Source organism: Erythrolamprus reginae, chromosome 5 (genome assembly GCF_031021105.1).
Source record: "Erythrolamprus reginae isolate rEryReg1 chromosome 5, rEryReg1.hap1, whole genome shotgun sequence".
Classification (NCBI taxonomy): Eukaryota; Metazoa; Chordata; class Lepidosauria; order Squamata; family Dipsadidae; genus Erythrolamprus; species Erythrolamprus reginae.
The window spans coordinates 8,287,198-8,309,478 of NC_091954.1; the positions used below are offsets into that span (position 1 = coordinate 8,287,198).

Consider the following 22,281-nt stretch of genomic DNA (forward strand, 5'->3'; position numbering starts at 1 on the left):
GGGTCTGAGGAAGAAGTAGCCTGTTTTTCTTGCCCGGCTAGCCCCGTGGATACTCTAGCTTTAAACAGGAGAGATTTGAAAAGCTGCGAAGGAAAGATAGCAGCTGGGGCTGGAATCTTAATCTGAGATTCCTCATCTTCCGACAGACGCTGAAATGGGTCATCATCCTCTTCTGCATCCACATCCTCCTCCTCTTCCTGAGAGGAGTCAGAGACCTCCATTGTTGGGGCTCTGTAGGAAGGAGAAGAACTCACGGGACGGGAGGAGCGTGGTGGGGGATGAGACAGAGAAGCACATTGAAAGATGAGAGATTAGCGTCAATGGTGTTAGTCAGAATAGTCAAGATAGACTGAAACTCCGGAGGCAGGGAAGAAATATCAGCCGGAAAAGCCGGAGGATCCCTGAGGGCCTGAGCAGGTTCTGGCTGGGAGGAATCCTCGGTAATATCTGGCTCCTCTGGACCTAAACCCCATAGGTTAGGTTGGGGTGGATTTAGGTTTGGCTCATCCAGGGATAGCACAGGAACCCCAGAAAGAGGCAGGTTAGAGGCCTCCGGGGGGGTTGGATTGATATGCACTTGGGCCTGCACCTTAAAAAGTTTGGCTGATTTATCATGTATTTTTTGTAGGGCTGGGTCCCTTCTCTTCTCAGCCCTGGTGGGCTTGGCTAAGGAATGGGTGCCTGAGGAAGAGGAGGAAGAGGCCTGGGGAACTTCAGTAGAATTACCAGTAGGCCTAACCTCTTTGGGACCTTTAGTTGTGCCTCTCTTGGGAAAAGAAGCCATAGTCTGACAATTAACAGAAGACAAGGCTGAGCCAATAATTAAATAATAAGGAGAAGAATTTTAAGGACTTCCCAAGAGGAATGGATCCTGCTTCGAGGCCTCGAAGCTGCTGAAGAGTGAGGACAATCTGGGCAAACCCAGAGTTCGTGCCCCCAAATCCAGCGGGGCCAGCCTCCCTAAACTTTATAATTAAGTAAACCAAGGCACTCTGGTTGGAGGCTTAGCCGGTGGAGAATTTAGCCTGGGACCCCCAAGGCCCGCTCCGGGATCCACGCGGTGGACTGAGGCCTACACGGCTGGCAGGAGGCCAACACGAGAGGCCTAGATTTAAAAAAGGGCGCGAAGGCCTTCGCGCCGAAAAGATCGCTCCGTAGAATTTCTTAAGGGAAAAGCGATCGACTAAGTCCAGGAGACTGGAAGGCGTCTCACTCCGCAGGAGGTATTTCTTTTAAGCCCTTAAATATTTACGATAAATAATCAATAATATAATCGATAAATACTTGCACCAGGACCTCCGGGCCAAGGGATTAGAAGAATCCACTAGCGGCCGCAGGAATCGTAACCGGCAAAACCGCCGGGGGAAAACGAAACCGCAACTTCTCCTAAGGGAAAAAAACCGAGCCGCTTTTTTTACTTTTTTTCTTTAAACGGCTGGCGCAATGGTGCAAGTAATGAATAAAGACAATAATCTTACTATTTTTTGAAGGAAAAGTCGAAGGGAAGGTGTTAGAATGTTGAACAAGCTATCACAATACAACCGCAGGATATGCGAACTGAGCGAATTCTGGGGAAGGGGCGGATCCAGCAGTCTTTTTTAATACTAGGCTCAGTTCCAACGGATTGGACAGGAGCAACCCATGTGACTGCTGGACCCACTCCTTCAGTACGGAGAAAAATGCTGCACTGCACCTTTCATTAGTACTGTAACTGTTCCTGTCTATTTTGACATTACATTAATGACATCATCTGGCCCTGGGCTGTTTCTGGATCTTTTTAGCTGGCAACAGAAGCTGTGGAGCCTTTTTTAAAATCTGAATTTCTTTCTTAATAAACAAAAGGTAGTGATGGCGAATCAGAGAAGGAGGAAACCCTTTGAAGAAACTTTGGTTGAAATGGAAATGAGACAAGTAGATGAATATGTATAATGCTGGAAGTCAAAATAGGTGAGGTGGGGGGGAAATTCCTAGAAAGAGGGGAATTAACCCTAGATGTTGTTTATTAATAAGCAGCTAGTAACATACTGTAAATGCAGAAGTTGCAATACGTTATCTCAGGGACCGCCTTCTGCTCCACGAATCCCAGCGACCAGTTAGGTCCCACAGAGTTGGCCTTCTCCGGGTCCCGTCAACTAAACAATGTTGGTTGGCGGGACCCAGGGGAAGAGCCTTCTCTGTGGCGGCCCCGACCCTCTGGAACCAACTCCCCCCAGAGATCAGAATAGCCCCCACCCTCCTTGCCTTTCGTAAGCTCCTCAAAACCCACCTCTGCCGTCAGGCATGGGGGAATTAAGATAATCTTTCCCCCTAGGCTTCTTTATGCATGGTATGTTTGTATGTATGATTGGTTTTATACGGTAACAAGGGGTTTTAGCTGTTGTAGTATTGGATTTTTACATTCTGTTTTTTGTCCCTGTTGTTAGCCGCCCCGAGTCCACAGAGAGGGGTGGCATACAAATCCAATCAATCAATCAATCAATAAGTAAATAAGTAAGTAAATAAGTAAGTAAGTAACTAAGTAAGTAAGTAAGTACGTACGTACGTACGTACGTACATACATACATACATAAATACATAAATAAATAAACCAAGGAAAGACTAACACAGGATCAGACTGAATGAGGGTTTGGATCAATAGGAATTCTCAGACCAAGTTTGAGACACTGAAAAAAAACCAAAATATTTGCACATAAAGCTCCTTTAATGCTTGGTTCCCCCACGAGGTAGGCCACACCAGGAAATCTACTCTCCAGGAAGTTCAGAATAATTTTACTGAAATTGGCTATAATAAACAGAATCTTCTGGAGTTTAAAAATGCTTTAAACTCAGGGGTCTCCACCTTGGTAACTTTACGACTTGTGGACTTTTTTTAATTTATTTATTTTGTCCAATACACAATGAGGGTTTTAGTGGGTATATATCTATATACACATAGTAAAATACATGATGAAGGTTATGGAGGAGGTACTCACAGTAAAATATATATAAAAGAAGGCATAGTAATAGAACATATCAATGAAAGAATAGAAGAAGAGATATAGGAATAGAAGAAAGGTACAGGAGATATAGGAGAGCAATAGGACAGGGGACGGAAGGCACTCTAGTGCACTTCTACTTCAACTCCCAGAATTCCTCAGCGTGCCCTGGCTGAGGAATTCTGGGAATTAAAGTCCAAAAGTCATAAGTCCTTTGGGATTGGGCAACATAGAAGTTGAATAAAATAAATAAAATATTTTTTTTAAATTGTTCTGCAAGCTGCACTGGTTACCGGTCAGTCTCCAAACACAATTCAAGATGTTGGTTATCACCTATAAAGCCCTAAACGGCTCAGAACCAGACTATCAGCCACTCAGTGACCAATTAGGGCCCACAGAGTCAGCCTTCTCAAGGTCCCATCAGCCAAACAATGTCGGCTGGCGCACCCAAGGGGAAGGGCCTTCTCAGGGGTGGCTCCGACGCTACAGAACCAACTGCCTCCAGAGATTCGCACTCTTCCCACCTTGCCGGACTTCCGTAGAGCCATGAAGACCTGGCTGTTCTGACAGGTCTGGAATTGTTGAGTGGATGGAATCCTAGATTCCTAGAAATATGATTGTGAGTGTGTATGCTAATGGGGTTTTTTTTAATAGATGTCTTTTATACTGTTTTTAATGTATTGTTTTTTTATTCATTGGAAGCTGGCCAGAATCCTTCGGGAATTGGACGGCATATAAGAATTACAAATAGATAGATAGATGGATGGATAGGTAGGTAGGTAGATGGGTAGGTAGATGGGTAGGTAGTTAGGTAGGTAGGTGGATGGATAGGTAGGTAGATGGGTAGGGAGTTAGGTAGGTAGGTAGATAGATAGATGATAGATAGATAATAGATAGATGATAGATAGATAGATAGATAGATAGATAGATAGATAGATAGATAGATAGATAGATAGATAGGATGGATAGGTAGGTAGATGGGTAGGTAGTTAGGTAGATAGATAGATGGATGGATAGGTAGGTAGATGGGTAGGGAGTTAGGTAGGTAGGTAGGTGGGTAGATAGATAGATGATAGATAGATAATAGATGATAGATAGATAGATAGATAGATAGATAGATAGATAGATAGATAGATAGATAGATAGATAGATAGATAGATAGATAGATAGGATGGATAGGTAGGTAGATGGGTAGGTAGTTAGGTAGATAGATAGATGGATGGATAGGTAGGTAGGTGGGTAGGTAGTTAGGTAGATAGATAGAGTGGATGGATGGACGGACGGAAAGAGGAAGGAAGGAAGGAAGGAAGGAAGGAAGGAAGGAAGGAAGGAAGGAAGGAAGGAATGCCAAGCTCGTAGACTCCTGGTTTAGCCTTTTTGCCTAGGGATCTCCATCAAAGTCATCTTCCTTATTCTCTCTGTGTCAAACACGGTCCATCACATCATCATGTGACATACGGTAACTTTTTCCCTTCCCTAAACCGGGGGTGGGCGTGACCGGTGCATGACGCATCCATTCCCACAAGCTCTGAGTTTGACACCCCTACTCGACACCAAGAGCCCCCAAACTCTAGGTCCAGATGTCTAGACTTCAACTCCCAGAATTCCACAGGCCAGGATGAAGCTCTGCTATTCGCTCACACGAAGACGGTCACCTGCCATTTTGTACTGCTGATGCTGGGGGGGGGGAGAATAACTGAGATCAGTGGGAGCAGAGTTAATTGCAATAACAGGGCATCATTGCCCTACATGGCATCAGACCAGATTACTTGCGGGATCTTTGTTTGGTTTTATAATAGGGGTTTTAGTTGTTTTTTACTATTGGATTGTACATGTTGTTTTAATTATTGTTGTTAGCCGCCCCGAGTCTACAGAGAGGGGCGGCATACAAATCCAATAAAAAATTATTATTATTATTATTATTATTATTATCTCCTCCTGCCATATGAGTCCCAGTGACCGTTTAGATCCTACAGAGTCGGCCTTCTCCAGGTCCCATCAACTAGACAATGTCGCCTGGTGGGGCATAGGGGAAGAGCCTTCTCTGTGGGGGCCCCGGCCCTCAGCTCCCACCAGAGGTTTGCACTGCCCCCTCCCTCCTTGCCTTCCGTAAGTGTCTCAAGACTCATCTATGGCGCTAGGCTTGGGACCATTAGACTCTCCTAGCCTCCTGGCCGACAAATGTAATGTATGATTGATGTAATGCAATTATTGATTTTTTAACACACTGCTCAAAAAAAATAAATAAAGGGAACAGTTAAACAACACAATATAACTCCAAGTAAATCAAACCTCTTTGAAATCAAGCTGTCCACTTAGGAAACAACACTGATGGACAATCAATCTCACATGCTGAGGTGCAATTGGGATAGTTGTGCATATGAAATATTCAATATTTCGTTCCTTCAGATCTAGGATGTGTTATTTGAATGTTCCCTTTATAACCAGTTTAAATTAATTGGATTAGGATGTTTACCTTGTTTCTTTTATATGTCGTAAGCCGCCTCGAATTCCCGGAGAGGGGCGGCATATAAATCATAGAAACAGAGAAACATAGAAGACTGACGGCAGAAAAAGACCTCATGGTCCATCTAGTCTGCCCTTATACTATTTCCTGTATTTTATCTTACAATGGATATATGTTTATCCCAGGCATGTTTAAATTCAGTTACTGTGGATTTATCTACCACGTCTGCTGGAAGTTTGTTCCAAGGATCTACTACTCTTTCAGTAAAATAATATTTTCTCATGTTGCTTTTGATCTTTCCCCCAACTAACTTCAGATTGTGTCCCCTTGTTCTTGTGTTCACTTTCCTATTAAAAACACTTCCCTCCTGGACCTTATTTAACCCTTTAACATATTTAAATGTTTCTATCATGTCCCCCCTTTTCCTTCTGTCCTCCAGACTATACAGATTGAGTTCATGAAGTCTTTCCTGATACGTTTTATGCTTAAGACCTTCCACCATTCTTGTAGGTGAGGTCTCCAGAACTGAACACAGTATTCCAAATGTGGTCTCACCAGCGCTCTATATAAGGGGATCACAATCTCCCTCTTCCTGCTTGTTATACCTCTAGCTATGCAGCCAAGCATCCTACTTGCTTTTCCTACCGCCCGACCAGAAATCACTACCCCTAAATCCTTCTCTTCTGAAGTTTTTGCTAACACAAATCCAATAAATTAATTAATTAAATAAGAAGACCCGGCTTTCTTCAACCCTTATTCTCCTTTGCATGCTCAACAACCTAGGCAGTCTCTCCAAGATCCAACAAACCATCCCTCCAGTGTAGGACAGAGCCTTGGCTATCCGTAAAGAGGCTGAAAAGACCCAGCCTAGGAACTCAGGAATCCCTCCTGCAGCAAACAAACCTGGGGAGGCAAAAGGGACACCCAGGAAAAGGGGAAATAGACGGGCTACAAGAATGGTGAAAGGTCTTAAGCATAAAACTTATCATGAAAGACTTCATGGACTCCATCTGTATAGTCTGGACTGGAGGACAGAAGGAAAAGGGGGGACACACGATCAAAACATTTAAATATGTTAAAGGGTTCAATACGGTTCAGGAGTGTTTTTTAATAGGAAAGTGAACACAAGAACAAGGGGGCACAATCTAAGGTCAGTTGGGGAAAAGATCAGAAGCAACGTGAGAAAATATAATTTTACCAAAAGAGTAGTAGATGCTTGGAACACACTTCCAGCAGACGTGGTCGGTAAATCCAGTCACTGAATTTAAACATGCCTGGGATAAACATCTATCCATCCTAAGATAAAATACTAGGGAATAGTATAAGGGCAGACTAGATGGACCATGGGGTCTTTTTCTGCCATCAATCTTCTATGTTTCTTTGTTTCTAAAAGAAAGCCAGGAGGAACGACTCTCAGAAATATGAATAACATACTTATTATTCACTCCTCCACTCGAAACAGAATATCCTACGAAAATAGACTAACAATCCTGGGCCTAGAAAGCCTAGAACTACGGCGCCTAACACACGATTTGAGTATTGCCCACAAGATCATATGCTGCAACGTCCTACCAGTCAATGACTACTTCAGCTTCAACCGCAACAACACAAGAGCACGCAACAGATTCAAACTTAATACGAACTGCTCCAAACTTGACTGTAAAAAATATGATTTCAACAATCGAGTTATCGAAGCGTGGAACTCATTGCCGGACTCAATTGTGTCAACCCCTAACCCCCAACACTTCTCCCTTAGACTCTCCACGATTGACCTCTCCAGGTTCCTAAGAGGCCAGTAAGGGGCGTGCATAACTGCACTGGTGTGCCTTTCGTCCCCTGTTCAATTGTCTTTCCTTTCTTTCACTTATCATATATATTTTCTTTCTTTCATATATCCTCTCCTCTAAGTTCACTTTACCCTTATATATATATATATATTACTACATGTCTATTTTTCTTCCTATGTATTTGTGTATTGGACAAATGAATGAATAAAATAAAAATACAAAGAGCGGTTGCAGGAACTGGGCATGGCATGTCTGGTGAAGATAAGGACCAAAGGAGACATGATAGCAGTCTTCCAATATTTGAGAGGCTGCCAGAGAAGAAGGGGATCAAGCTATTTTCCTAGGCACCGAAAAATCAGGCAAGGAATAACAGATGGAAACTGACCATGGAGAGATTCAACCTAAAAATAAGGAGAAATTTTCTGCCAGTGAGAGCGATCAACCAGTGGAACTGAAGTTTCCTGCGGAGGTTGTGAGAGCTCCAACAATTGAGACTTTCAAGAGGGAGATTTGACTCTGCCACTTGTCCAAAACGATGCTTTGAAAAGTGTTCGGGAACTTCAGATCGTGCAGAATGCAGCTGTGAGAGCAATCATGGGCTTCCCCAAATATGCCCATGTTACACCAACACTCCACAGTCTGCATTGGTTGCCGATCAGTTTCCGGTCACAACTCAAAGTGTTGGTTATGACCTATAAAGCCCTTCATGGCACCGGACCAGAATATCTCCGGGACCGCCTTCTGCCGCACGAATCCCAGCAACCAGTTAGGTCCCAGAGTGGGCCTTCTCCGGGTCCCATCAACTAAACAATGTCGTTTGGAGGGACCCAGGGGAAGAGCCTTCTCTGTGGCGGTCCCGGCCCTTTGGAACCAACTCCCCCCAGGGATTAGAATTGCCCCCACCCTCCTCGCCTTTCGTAAGCTTCTTAAAACCCACCTCTGCGGTCAGGCATGGGGGAACTGAGATATTCTTTCCCCCTAGGCCTTTACAATTTATGGTATGTCTGTATGTATGTTTGGTTTTTATAATAAGGGTTTTTTAAGTTATTTTAGTATTGGATTGGATTGTTACATGTTGTTTTTATCATTGTTGTTAGCCGCCACGAGTCTACGGAGAGGGGCGGCATACAAATCCAATAGATAGATAGATAGATAGATAGATAGATAGATAGATAGATAGATAGATAGATAGATAGATGATATATATATAGATAGATGGATGGATAGATAGATAAATAAATAGATAAATAAATAGATAAATAAAATGTAGGGACTCCTGCTTGAGGGAGGGGTTGGACTAGATGACCTACAAGGTCCCTTCCGACTCTAGTAATCTAAATCTAAAGACAACTTGGACATTGTGGGAAGAGAAAGGCTCCTGGCAATGAGTTAAGGAGGGTTTGAACTTTGCAGAGGTCCCCAAACTTGGCAGCTTTAGGACTTGTGGAATTCTGGGAGTTGAAGTCCACAAGCCTTAAAGCTGCCAAGTTTGAAGACCTCTGGGTTAAGCCCCTTGGAACCAGCACATCCTCACGTCCGAGGCGCCTTCGCATGCTCTTCCTTGGAAGTAAAACCCACCCATGTCAGGTCAGGAAGGTCTTACAAGCCAGGGGGTGGGACGGATCGCTTTTGCTCATCCCTTTCATGGAAAACCAGAAGAAGCCAAGAAGGCAACTCCCAGGGGAAATTCCTTCCCCTGCAGGAGAAAAGAGAGCCCGGAGAGGAGGCCTTTGAGAAGGGAGGAAAGCAGGCAAGGGAAGGTGTCAGGAACTTGTTCCAGAAGCAGTTGCTTCTCCTCTGGGGTGGAAGGGGAGGAAAGGAAGGGAAGCCAGTGGATGCAGAAGGGAAGGGAAGAAAAGGAAGGGAAAGAAAAGGAAGTAAATGGATAGGGAAGCGGAGGAAAGGAAGGGAAAGGAAGTGAGTGGATAAAGAAGGAAAGGAAGTAAATGGATAGGGAAGGGAAGAAAAGGAAGGGGAAAGGAAGAAAATGGATAAAGAAGAGAAGAAAAGGAAGGGAGAGGAAGGGAGTGGATAAAGAAGGGAATGGGAGAAAAGGAAGTGAATGGATAAAGAAGGGAAGAAAAGGGAAGGAAGTAAATGGATAGGGAAGGGAAGAAAAGGAAGGGAAAGGAAGTGAGTGGATAAAGAAGGGAAGGGGAGAAAAGGAAGTGAATGGATAAAGAAGGGAAGAAAAGGGAAGGAAGTAAATGGATAGGGAAGGGAAGAAAAGGAAGGGAAAGGAAGTGAGTGGATAAAGAAGGGAAGGGGAGAAAAGGAAGTGAATGGATAAAGAAGGGAAGAAAAGGGAAGGAAGTAAATGGATAGGGAAGCGGAGGAAAGGAAGGGAAAGGAAGTGAGTGGATAAAGAAGGGAAGGAAGAAAATGGATAAAGAGAAGAAAAGGAAGGGAGAGGAAGTGAGTGGATAAAGAAGGGAAGGGGAGAAAAGGAAGTGAATGGATAAAGAAGGGAAGAAAAGGGAAGGAAGTAAATGGATAGGGAAGCGGAGGAAAGGAAGGGAAAGGAAGTGAGTGGATAAAGAAGGGAAGGAAGAAAATGGATAAAGAAGAGAAGAAAAGGAAGGGAGAGGAAGGGAGTGGATAAAGAAGGGAAGGGGAGAAAAGGAAGTAAATGGATAGGGAGGGGAAGAAAAGGAAGGGAAAGGAAGTAAATAGATAACGGAGGGAAGGGAAAGGAAGGAAAGGAAGTAAATGGATAGGGAAGGGAAGAAAAGGAAGGAGAAGGAAGTAAGTGGATAAAGAAGGGAAGAAAAGGAAAGGGAAAGGAAGTAAATGGATAGGGCAGGGAAGGAAGTGAATGGATAAAGAAGGAAAGGGAAGGAAAGGGAAAGGAAGAAAAGGGAAAGAAATGGATAAAGGAGGGAAGGAAGTGAATGGATAAAGGAGGGAAGGAAGTATATGGATGGGGAAGGGAAGAAAAGGAAGGGAAAGGAAGTGAGTGGTTAAAGAAGGGAAGGGAAGGGAAAGGGGGGAGGAGGAGGAGGCTTCCCCGAGAACGGCCTGCTCGGGACAAGCGCAGTGGGGGCCGAGCCAAGAAGTTTAGACGGGGCTCCGCTCGGGGTTGCAAAGCCGCGCTACCACCAACCCGCCCCTCCCTCACTGCAAACAGCCGCCCTCCGCCCTCCCGGGACCGCCCAAGGCAGCTCCTCCGAGAAGGACGGGATTCCCTCCCCGGGCAGCTCCCGCCCCGCCCGGCCTCTCCCGCGGGACTCACCCGGACCAGGTTGCTGACGGCGGCTTGGACGGCGGCCACGGGGGCGGTGAGGTCCGGGATGGCCTTGCCGTCCACCTCGCCCTCCTCGTGCATGATGACCAGGTGGGAGATCTGCTGGGCCACGGGCTCCAGGATGCTCTCGATCGTGCGGGTGTGGAAGACCGGCATGGCTGCGGGGGAAAGAGCCGGCGCCTCCGAGGGGAAAAAAACTTCCGAGCAAGCGCTGGCGGCGGTCGGGAAGCTCCGGCCGACTTCGGAGAGGGGGGAAAACCGAAGGACTCTCTCGGGAGCTGTTGCGACGCCGCCTTCCTCCCGTCCCCACACACACAAAAAAAGTCGCTTCGCCCGGTTCAGCCCTCAGCGAACCTTCCGCAGCCGCGGGGCGAGGCCACGCCCACCCCTTTCCCCGCTCCGGCCGCGTCTCCTCCAATGGCGGACGGGCAGCCCTGCCCTGATTGGAGGGAGGCCGCATTCCGACTCCTCCCATCCTCCCTCCCTGCTCTTCCCTCCTCCCCCCCACCCGCTTGGATTGCTCCGCCACTGGCCGTCCCGGGCTCGGCGTGACGTCAGGCATTCTGGAGGCCATATAAGGCGATGATTTAAAGCCGGGAGCCTTCGGGACGGGCGGGAGAGAGGATTCCAGCGGAAGGGTGGGGAGGTGCGTGTGGAAAAAGCCAGGCCCCGCCCCCTTCCCTGGAACTTTACTTCTGACCCGCGTCGAGTGAGCTCTCTCCCCTCCGGGCGGGCTTTTCTCTCCTCAGTTTGCTGCGGGGTTTTTCCTCAGGGGCGCGCAGGATGGCTGGAGATGGGCGTTGCGGGTGGCCGGAGGTGGGGGAGCGGTTTTCACCAAAGGGCCTCGGCCACGACTCCCTTGAGCCCCCCCTCCTGTATTTCTGAGGGGGGGTGTCTGGTGCTTTCCCCCGTTAATCTCAACCAGACTTCCTTCCTTTTGAGCTGGGTTGGGTAGGGTAGAATAGTTTAGTTTATAGTTTAATCAGATTTGTATGCCGCCCCTCTCCGCAGACTCGGGGCGGCTCACAACAATAACAGTACAATGTAAAACAAATCTAATATTTAAGTCAATTTTTAAAACACCGCAAATTAAAACCAATCATACATACTAGCGTACCATGCATAAATTTTATAAGCCTAGGGGGGAGGGAACATGTCAATTCCCCCATGCCTGACGACAGAGGTGGGTTTTAAGGAGCTTACGAAAGGCTAGGAGGGTGGGGGCAACTCTGATATCTGGGGGGAGTTGGTTCCAAAGGGTCGGGGCCGCCACAGAGAAGGCTCTTCCCCTGGGTCCCGCCAGACGACATGTTCAGTTCTGGAGACCTCACCTACAAAAAGATATTGACAAAATTGAACGGGTCCAAAGACGGGCTACAAGAATGGTGGAAGGTCTTAAGTATAAAACGTATCACGAAAGACTTAATGAACTCAATCTGTATAGTCTGGAGGACAGAAGGAAAAGGGGGGACATGATCGAAACATTTAAATATATTAAAGGGTTAAATAAGGTTCAGGAGGGAAGTGTTTTTAATAGGAAAGTGAACACAAGAACAAGGGGACACAATCTGAGGTTAGTTGGGGGAAAGATCAAAAGCAACATGAGAAAATATTATTTTACTGAAAGAGTAGTAGATCCTTGGAACAAACTTCCAGCAGACGTGGTAGATAAATCCACAGTAACTGAATTTAAACATGCCTGGGATAAACATATATCCATCCTAAGATAAAATACAGAAAATAGTATAAGGGCAGACTAGATGGACCATGGGGTCTTTTTCTGCCGTCAGACTTCTATGTTTCTATGTTTCTATTGTTTAGTTGACGGGACCCGGAGAAGGCCAACTCTGTGGGACCTAACTGGTCGCTGGGATTCGTGCGGCAGAAGGCGGTCCCGGAGATATTCTGGTCCAGTGTCATGAAGGGCTTTATAGGTCATAACCAACACTTTGAATTGTGACCGGAAACTGATCGGCAACCAATGCAGACTGCGGAGTGTTGGTGTGACATGGGCATATTTAGGAAAGCCCATGATAGCTCTCGCAGCTGCATTCTGCACGATCTGAAGTTTCCGAACACTTTTCAAAGGTAGCCCCATGTAGAGAGCATTACAGTAGTCGAACCTCGAGGTGATGAGGGCATGAGTGACTGTGAGCAGTGACTCCCAGTCCAAATAGGGCCGCAACTGGTGCACCAGGCGAACCTGGGCAAACGCCCCCCTCGCCAAAGCTGAAAGATGTTTCTCTAATGTGAGTTGTGGATCGAGGAAGACACCCAAGTTGCGAACCCTCTCTGAGGGGGTTAGTGACTCCCCCCCCAGGGTGATGGACGGACAGATGGAATTGTCGTTGGGAGGCAAAACCCACAGCCACTCCGTCTTATCCGGGTTGAGTTTGAGTCTGTTGACACCCATCCAGGCCCCAACAGCCTCCAGGCACCGGCACATCACTTCCACTGCTTCGTTGATTGGACATGGGGTGGAGATGTAAAGCTGGGTATCATCAGCATACTGATGATACCTCACCCCATGCCCTCGGATGATCTCACCCAGCGGTTTCTCTCCTCAGAATAAGATATAGGATAGGATAGAAAATTAGAATAGAGAATGGAGTGGAATAGAATAGGATACTGTATAGAATAGGAAATCAGGATAGAGAGTGGAATGGAAGAGAATACAATAAGATTTAAAATAGAATAAGATATAGAATAGGAAGTTAGAATATAAGAATACAATAAGATACAGAACAGGAAAGTAGAATAGAGAATGGAGTGGAAAAGAATAAGATATAGAATAGGAAATTAGAATAAAGAATGGAATAGAACAGAATAACATACTAGGAAAGGCAGGCTAGAGGCAATACATAAAATCAATGATATGTGCCTGACAGGATTAGAACCAAAGATGTGATCATCAAGAACCCATCATGAGCCTTTGCAGAAACAAAACTAATCAGATAATAAAAGCCCAGGAAGCAAACCTCAAAATGGCAAAATGCAGGAAACTGTATAAAAGCCCTTGCACTCATTAAGCTAATTTATCAGCTGTCCCAGAACTGCCTGCTGTGCATCTGTTCATCAATAAACTGAATCCTCCTTTCCAATCGGCCTCCCAATTTATATCCAGCTACTTTCTCCTGGCTTGGAACTGAACCAGATGGGTTTTTCTTTTCTGCCTGCAGCTCCTCTGCTCTCTTAGCCAAGCTCGTCTTTTGAGGAAGCGGAGAAGGGCGAGTCTCTCTCGATGGTTAGATGGTTATCCGTTTGCCCATTTATGTAAACCACAAGCAGCGGGAAGGGAGGGGCCCAAACGAGGCTTCCTCCTGGGCCGCCGCCGAGTTCTGAAGAAAAATGCTTGCTTAATAAAATATTGCAAAGGACGGGAGCTGCAGGCTTGTTTGGCAGTCTGCAGGAAGGAGGGTTAAGACTGTTACGTGGAATGGAGCACAACTCCACAAATGGATTACTGCATTCCTGTCAAACAGGCAACAAGTTGTCAAAATCGGAAGCTCCATTTCCACCCCCATCCCTGTCAAAAGCGGCGTTCCCCAGGGCAGCGTACTAGGTCCTACTCTTTTCATCCCATACATCAATGACCTCTGTGATAATATTGCAAGCAACTGTGTGCTTTTTGCCGACGACGTGAAACTTTTCAACACCACTGACAACACACTCACTCTCCAAAAAGACCTGGACTTTGTCTCAGATTGGTCTAACACCTGGCAACTTCAAATATCAACCAACAAATGCTCTACCCTCCACAACGGCAAAAAGAATCCTAACCGCACATATGAACTGAATAAACAAATTCTCACAGCCAACCCACACTCAGTAAAAGACTTCGAATACTAATATCAAAAGACCTAAGTGCTAAAGCCCACTGCAACAATATCGCCAAAAAGGCTTCCAGAGTCGTTAACCTGATCCTATGCAGCTTCTGCTCTGGCAATCTCACACTACTGACTAGAGCCTACAAAACCTATGCCAGACCCATTCTCGAATACAGCTCATCTGTCTGGAACCCACACCACATCTCAGACATCAACACTCTCGAAAACGTCCAAAGATATTTCACCAGAAGAGCCCTTCACTCCTCCACTCAAAACAGAATACCCTACGAAAATAGACTACCTATCCTGGGTCTTGAAAGCTTAGAACTGCAGCGCCTAAAACACAATCTAAGTATTGCCCACAAGATCATATGCTGCAACGTCCTTCCGGTCAACGACTACTTCAGCTTCAACCGCAACAACACAAGAGCACACAACAGATTCAAACTTAATAGTAACCGCTCCAAACTTGACTGTAAAAAATATGACTTTAACAATCGAGTTGTTGAAGCGTGGAACTCATTACTGGAGTCAATAGTGTCAACTCCCAACCCCCAACATTTTTTCCTTAGACTCTCCACGATTGACCTCTCCAGGTTCCTAAGAGGCCAGTAAAGGGCGTATATAAGTGCACTGATGTGCCTATCATCCCCTGTCCAATTGCCTTTCCTTATATCATATATATATATATATATATATATATATATTTACAATATATCCATTTACAACAACACAAAGATTGGAACTTCAGCCTGAAGATGGTGAATGTGATTTCGCCGAAACGTCGCATAGACATGCAAAACATTACACAGGGCAAAACCCGAACTCAGAACAATCTACATATATATATATATATATATATATATAAAATCACATTCACCATCATCAGACTGAAGTTTCAAGCTTCGTGCTGTTGTAAATATATACATATATATATTATATGTATATCATATATACAGTATTCTCTCCCTGTCTCTTATATATATTCTCTCCCTCCCATCTACTTCTCTTCTTTTTTACTTTCTATCTTTATATATATTACTTAATGTCTATTCTCTTCCATATGTATTATATATTGGACAAAGAATAAAAAAAATTAAAAAAAATGTTCACTTAGGCCAGTGTTTCCCAACCTTGGCAACTTGAAGCTATCTGGACTTCAACTCCCAGAATTCCCCAGCCAGCAAATGTGAAGAAAGAGAATGGAGGGTAACAGGCTTTACATTATTCAACTAATAATGTGCTGAAGCTGACCACGCTAAGGACGCTAGCCAGATGAATACCTGGTAGGTAGATGCCCCCCCACAAATTTTCCACCCCCAAAACTAAGTTTTTTTTATACTCCGGTGCGTCTTATACTCTGAAAAATACAATGCTATTTTGAATCACAGAGGGAAACAGCTGTAACTTCACCAAAACTTCCTCAATTCCACAGGAGAAATGTGCCAACCGCATTTTGAGGTTGTCGCTTCAAGCCTTTTGAATCAGAAAAAAAAGAAGCTAAAATGTAAACGGAATGAATTTAAAAACCACTTTCTTGGCTTATTACGTGAGCCAGTCTAATTTGCCCAGACCTCTGCGTTGAGCTCATAAACGTTTGACTGACAAAACACAGATTCTCTTGGCTTAGAAATAGCTGTTCTGTGTGATGTGCAGCTTGGGTTGTTACTGTGAGGGTAAAAATATGCAAATTGTAAACAGGTTTCATAGTTTGTATGGTGGGTTAGATGTATGTTTATTTATTTATATATATATTTGTTTGTTTGTTTGTTTGTTTGTTTGTTTATTCATTCATTCATTCATTTATTTATTAGATTTGTATGCCGCCCCTCTCCGTAGACTCAGGGCGGCTCACAATACAATAAAACAGTTCATGACAAATCTAATAATTTACAATTTAAAATATTTTAAAAACCCCATTATTAAAAAGACATGCATACAAACATACCATACATAAATTATATAGGCCCGGGGGAAATATCTCACTTCCCCCATGCCTGACGACAAAGGTGGGTTTTGAGAAGTTTGCAAAAGGCAAGGATGGTAGGGGCAGTTCTAATCTCTGGGGGAAGCTGGTTCCAGAGAGTCGGGGCTGCCACAGAGAAGGCTCTTCCCCTGGGGCCTGCCCATCGACATTGTTTAGTTGATGGGACCCGGAGAAGGCCAACTCTGTGGGACCTAATCGGTCGCTGGGATTCGTGCAGCAGAAGGCGGTCTCAGAGATATTCTGGTCCGGTGCCATGAAGGGCTTTATAGGTCATAACCAACATTTTGCATTGTGACCGGAAACTGATCAGCAACCAATGCAGACTGCGGAGTGTTGGTGTAACATGGGCATACCTGGGGAACCCCATGACTGCTCTCGCAGCTGCATTCTGCACGATGTGAAGTTTCCGAACACTTCAAAGGTAACCCCATGTAGAGAGCGTTATAGTAGTGGAACCTCGAGGTGATGAGGGCATGAGTGACTGTGAGCAGTGACTCCCAATCCAAATAGGACCACAACTGGTGCACCAGGTGAACCTGGGCAAACGCCCCCCTCGCCACAGCTTAAAGATGTTTCTCTAATGTGAGCTGTGGATCGAGGAGGACACCCAAGTTGCGGACCCTCTCCGAGGGGGTCAATAATTCCCCCCCCCAGGGTGATGGACGGACAGATGGAATTGTCCTTGGGAGGCAAAACCCACAGCCACTCCGTCTTATCAAGGTTGAGTTTGAGTCTGTTGACACCCATCCAGGCCCCAAGAGCCTCCAGACACCGGCACATCACTTCCACTGCTTCGTTGATTGTATGTGCTTATTATAGTCTGAACTGATCCCTACACTTTTTTAAAAAAAATCAATCTTTTAGTTGCATCGTCTTTGGAAATTCAAAAGGCTTTTTTTTTTTAAAAAAAAGGGCATTTTTTTAAATTAACTTACCCTGCGTTGGATCCAATGTATTCAAACAAACCTGAATCGCTGTGTTTTTGTGCACTCAAATCTCCATTTACGAGCATTTTAATGCTTTCAACAAAATACCAGTTTGGTTGTGGATCTTTGGTTCTGTTCTCTCAACATACAGAGCAAGGTCAAAGGGCAGCTGTCTTGTGCGAATATTAAAAATGGGTTAATTAATTCAGCCCCAATGAGTCTAACTTAACCCCAAACAGATCCAGTCGTGCATAATAAATAGCAAGGAACACAAAAAACTGACCTACAGGTGATTGTATTGGCCTGCCCATGCAGTGATTACATACATAGTGTTGTGGTTGGCTCTGGCCCAGCTCCTGCCCCAGGGAATGGGGAGGTGGATGCAGGGGAAACTTCAACATGTCACAGGCCTGTGTTATTGCAGACAGAATCAGTTCAGAGTGTAGTTTCCTCGGACGAAGAAGAAGGTGGGAGTGACTCGGCAGAGGGGGGCTTGGCACACAGCCCAGGCAGTCAATCTCCCTTATCTTCCATTGATTCGGATGAAGACGTTTTGGACCCACGCAAGCGCAGAATTATGCGTAGAAGAGACCAAGTAAGGGCATATTACAGGAAATAAGGGAGGCCACCTGTGTTTGGGTGGGGCTCCAGTAATTAGGGCTGCTGCTATAAATAGCAGCGTGTGGGTTTGGCAGTTGTGGAAGAGTATCTGATCGCAGTTCGTCAGGAATCCTGGGTTGCTGGTTTCTGGACTTTGCTTGTTGATTTTTCACGCCTTTGAAACCAAAGCAGAGCAACGTGTGTGCGTGTGTGTGTGTCTCATTTCGTTGGAAAAAGAAGGGGTGTGAAGTTTCTTCACAGCTGCTAGCTAAGTACTTAACGACTGCTTAAGGTTAATTGTACAGACTACCCAGTTGTTTTGGGACAAGTGCTTAGTTTATTTTGACTTTTGGGATAGAGAACATTGCTTTGAAATTTCAAACGTGTGTGTGTCTGAAATTTGTACCCTTGAATTTTTGGGAGGCTCCTACCAGAGAGCCCGGCAGAACATATAGCAAATGTGTAAATTGCAGCATTTGAGCCTTGGTGGCGCAGTGGTTGGAGTGTGGTACTGCAGGCTACTTCTACTGATTGCCGGCTGCCTGCAATTTGGCAGATCAAATCTCACCAGATTCAGCCTTCCATCCAGAGGTGGGCTGCAAAGGTGGAACAGTGATGTGTGCTTGCCTCCGTGGCTCTGAGTGCTAGCAGAGTCCAGCAAAATTATGCTAGTGCACCTGTGCAGGTAGAAAAATCGCGCACGGAGACACAGGTGCGCCCGTGTTTCAGCGTCTTTTTTTGCTTCTGTACATGCCAATAGTGTTGACTCAGGATAGATTGGTTAATGTACCCTGCGGAATTGCAGTTAACTGAAATTACAATTCTGCATATGTTATATTTTTCCATGTTTCCGTCAATCCCCTATTTATGCAAGGTATTAATTATAATATGCAAAGCAGATCATAGCTTGCCTGTTTTATATTAATCAGTACTGATTACATAATTGTTTAACAATCAGTACCCATCACTTGTTATTAGGGTAAAAATAAATGGGGTTTTTTAAACTCTGGATGAGGTGGAAAGCAAGATATAAAGATAAGAAAAGAGCAACTTTTAAACATTGGTTTAAAACAGATGTTTGGAAAAGGTGTATGTACCTAACCTTTGGTAAGCTACTTAAAACCCACCTCTGTCGCCAGGCATGGGGGAATTAAGATTCCTTTCCCCCCTAGGCCTTTACAATTGTATGCATGGTATGTTTGTTTGTATGTATGTTTGGTTTTTTACATTAAGGGTTTTTTAATTCGCTTTTAGTATTGGATTATTATTGTACACTATTTATGATTGCTGTTAGCCGCCCCGAGTTTTCGGAGAGCGGCGGCATATATATCCAATAAGTAAGTAAGTAAGTAAGTAAGTAAGTAAGTAAGTAAGTAAGTAAGTAAGTAAGTGAATAAATAAATAAATAAATGAATGAATGAATGAATGAATGAATGAATGAATGAATAAATAAATAAATAAATAAATAAATAAATAAATAAATAAATAACCGAGGGCCCAACTTCCTTATTGCATAAAATGACCAACTGCTCCTTCTTACCTGTAGAAACAAATATGCAGATGTTGAAAAAAAAAATGGAAATTATATTATCTTACAGTGATAAATACATTCTGAAAATTAACATTAAGATTATAATACATTAAAAAAAATTATATGGACATTTATTTTAAATGACACATTTTCATTTGACCTTCAATTCTGTCAATCTTTTGTGTATTATTACTATTACTATTATTATTATTATTATTATTATTATTATTATTATTATTATTATTATTTAGATTTGTATGCTGCCCTTCTCCGAAGATTCGGGGTGGGTGTAGTCATCAATGGGGTTAAATCCAGGGGGACTCGTGCGAAAGACATATTTAAGCTATTTTTTTTGCTTCCGCGCATGCAAAAAATCGCTGGAATCTCGCCTGCGCCCCCTTCACAAGATTTTGCTTGAAGATTTTGAACAACAGAAGCTGCACATGTAGCGCACCGGTAGCAGAGAAAAAAAGGGATCCGCCCCGGGTTAATTCCAACAAGTTCTATCAGTAGTGGAACCGGTAGTGGAAATTTTGAGTAATTCAGAGAACTGGCAGATACTTTATTTATTAGTATTGTTATTTATTAGATTTGTATGCCCCCCTCTCCGGAGACTCGGAGCAGCTTACAACAACAATACACAATACAAATCTAATGGTTAAAAAAGGACAGTTTAAAACCCTTATTATAAAAAACAGTCATGCATACCAAACATCTGTACCGCAGGCCACAGAAGCTGACTGTAGATCTGAAGGTCAGCGGTTCAAATCTCATCACCAGCTCAAGGTTGACTTAGCCTTCCATCCTTCCGAGGTGGGTAAAATGAGCACCCGGATTCTGGGGGCAATAGGCTGGGTCTGTTAAAAAGTGCTATTGCTAACATGCTGTAAGCCGCCCTGAGTTTAAGGAGAAGGGCGGCATAAAAATTGAATAAATAAATAAATAAACAAACCATACATAAAATGAAACGACCCGGGGGAATCAATTTCCCCATGCCTGACGGAAGAGGTGGGTTTTTAGGAGTTTGCAAAAGGTAAGGAGGGTGGGGGCAGTTCTGATCTCCGGAGGGAGTTGGTTCCAGAGGGTTGAGGCCGCCACAGAGAAGGCTCTTCTCCTGGGCCCCACCAGATAGAAACATAGAAGACTGACGGCAGAAAAAGACCTCATGGTCCATCTAGTCTGCCCTTATACTATTTCCTGTATTTTATCTTACAATGGATATATGTTTATCCCTGGCATGTTTAAATTCAGTTACTGTGGATTTACCAACCACGTCTGCTGGAAGTTTGTTCCAAGGATCTACTACTCTTTCAGTAAAATAATATTTTCTCACGTTGCTTTTGTTTTTCCCCCCAACTAACTTCAGATTGTGTCCCCTTGTTCTTGTGTTCAGTTTCCTATTAAAAACACTTCCCTCCTGGACCTTATTTAACCCTTTAACATATTTAAATGTTTCGATCATGTCCCTCCTTTTCCTTCTGTCCTCCAGACTCTACAGATGGAGTTCATTCAGTCTTTCCTGATACGTTTTATGCTTAAGACCTTCCACCATTCTTGTAGCCCGTCTTTGGACCTGTTCAATTTTGTCAATATCTTTTTGTAGGTGAGATGGCATTGTTTCGTCGACGGGACCCGGAGAAGGCCAACTCTGTGGGACCTAATCAGTCGCTGGGATTCGTGCGGCAGATACTTCCTCTGGCTGGCCCCAGAGTCAGGTGGGAATGGAGATTTTAGATCTGAATGAACGAAATATTCTCATTGAATACCTTGTTCTGTACAAAGTTGAATGTGCACAACAGCAGGTGAAATTGATTGTCCGTCAGTGTTGCTTCCTAAATGGACAGTTTGATTTCACAGAAGTTTGATTTACTTGGAGTTATATTGTGTTGTTTAACTGTTCCCTTTTGTTTTTTTGAGCAGTATATTTGCACCCCCATTTATCTTCCCCAAAACATGGGGATCCGGACTAGCTGAGAAAGATGAGCTGGGGGACCGCAGCCCTTTAATCTGTTTATTGAGTATTCAATGCCAGCAGTTGATATGTTGTTTTGCCATTTAAATCAGACCTAGATAATTTATTTATTTTATTTATTTATTTTGTCCAATACATAATACACATTGAAGAGAATAGATATATAGTAATATAAATAAAGAAAATAATAGAAGAAAAGATATAAAAGTATAGGTGAACATATTTGAAAGGAAGAAAAGATAAATGAGATAAGGAGAGACAATCGGACAGGGGACGGAAGGCACACTGGTGCATTTATGCACGCCCCTTACTGACCTCTAAGGAACCTGGAGAGGTCAATCATGGATAGTCTAAGGGAAAAATGTTTGGGGTTAGGGGTTGACACTACTGAGTCCGGTAATGAGTTCCACGCTTCGACAGCTCGGTTGCTGAAGTCATATTTTTTACAATCAAGTTTTGAGCGGTTAATATTAAGTTTAAATCTGTTGTGTGCTCTTGTGTTGTTGCGATTGAAGCTGAAGTAGTCATTGACAGGTAGAACGTTGCAGCATATGATCTTGTGGGCAATACTTAGATCGTGTTTTAGGTGACATAGTTCTAAGCTTTCTAGACCCAGGATTGTTAGTCTATTTTCGTAGGGCATTCTGTTTCGAGTGGAGGAGTGAAGGGCTCTTCTGGTGAAATATCTTTGGACGTTTTCGATAGTGTTGACGTCTGAAATGTGGTGTGGGTTCCAGACAGATGAGCTATATTCGAGGATGGGTCTGGCATAAGTTTTGTAGGCTCTAGTCAGTAGTGTGAGATTGCCAGAGCAGAAGCTACGTAGGATCAGGTTAACAACTCTGGAAGCCTTTTTGGGTGATATTGTTGCAGTGGGCTTTGGCACTTAGGTCATTTGATATTAGTATTCCAAGGTATAATGGAGATCCAGTTACACACTAATTGATCGGGTGTAAGCTCTTTCC

At 44.1% G+C, this 22,281-nt stretch overlaps 1 protein-coding gene across 2 annotated transcripts in view; it reads right to left on the reverse strand.

The window, feature by feature from the left end:
- The window catches only part of VCL (vinculin), a 122,812-nt gene extending 111,943 nt beyond the window's left edge, over nucleotides 1-10,869 (reverse strand). Inside the window, exon 1 of one of the 2 annotated variants that reach the window (XM_070752041.1) lies at nucleotides 10,462-10,869. In XM_070752041.1, the coding sequence (XP_070608142.1) occupies nucleotides 10,462-10,629 (168 nt within the window). In that variant the 5' untranslated portion in view covers nucleotides 10,630-10,869. The remainder of the gene's footprint in view (nucleotides 1-10,461) is intronic. The other variant, XM_070752040.1, reaches the window with a different exon arrangement.
- Nucleotides 10,870-22,281: the final 11,412 nt, after the last annotated feature.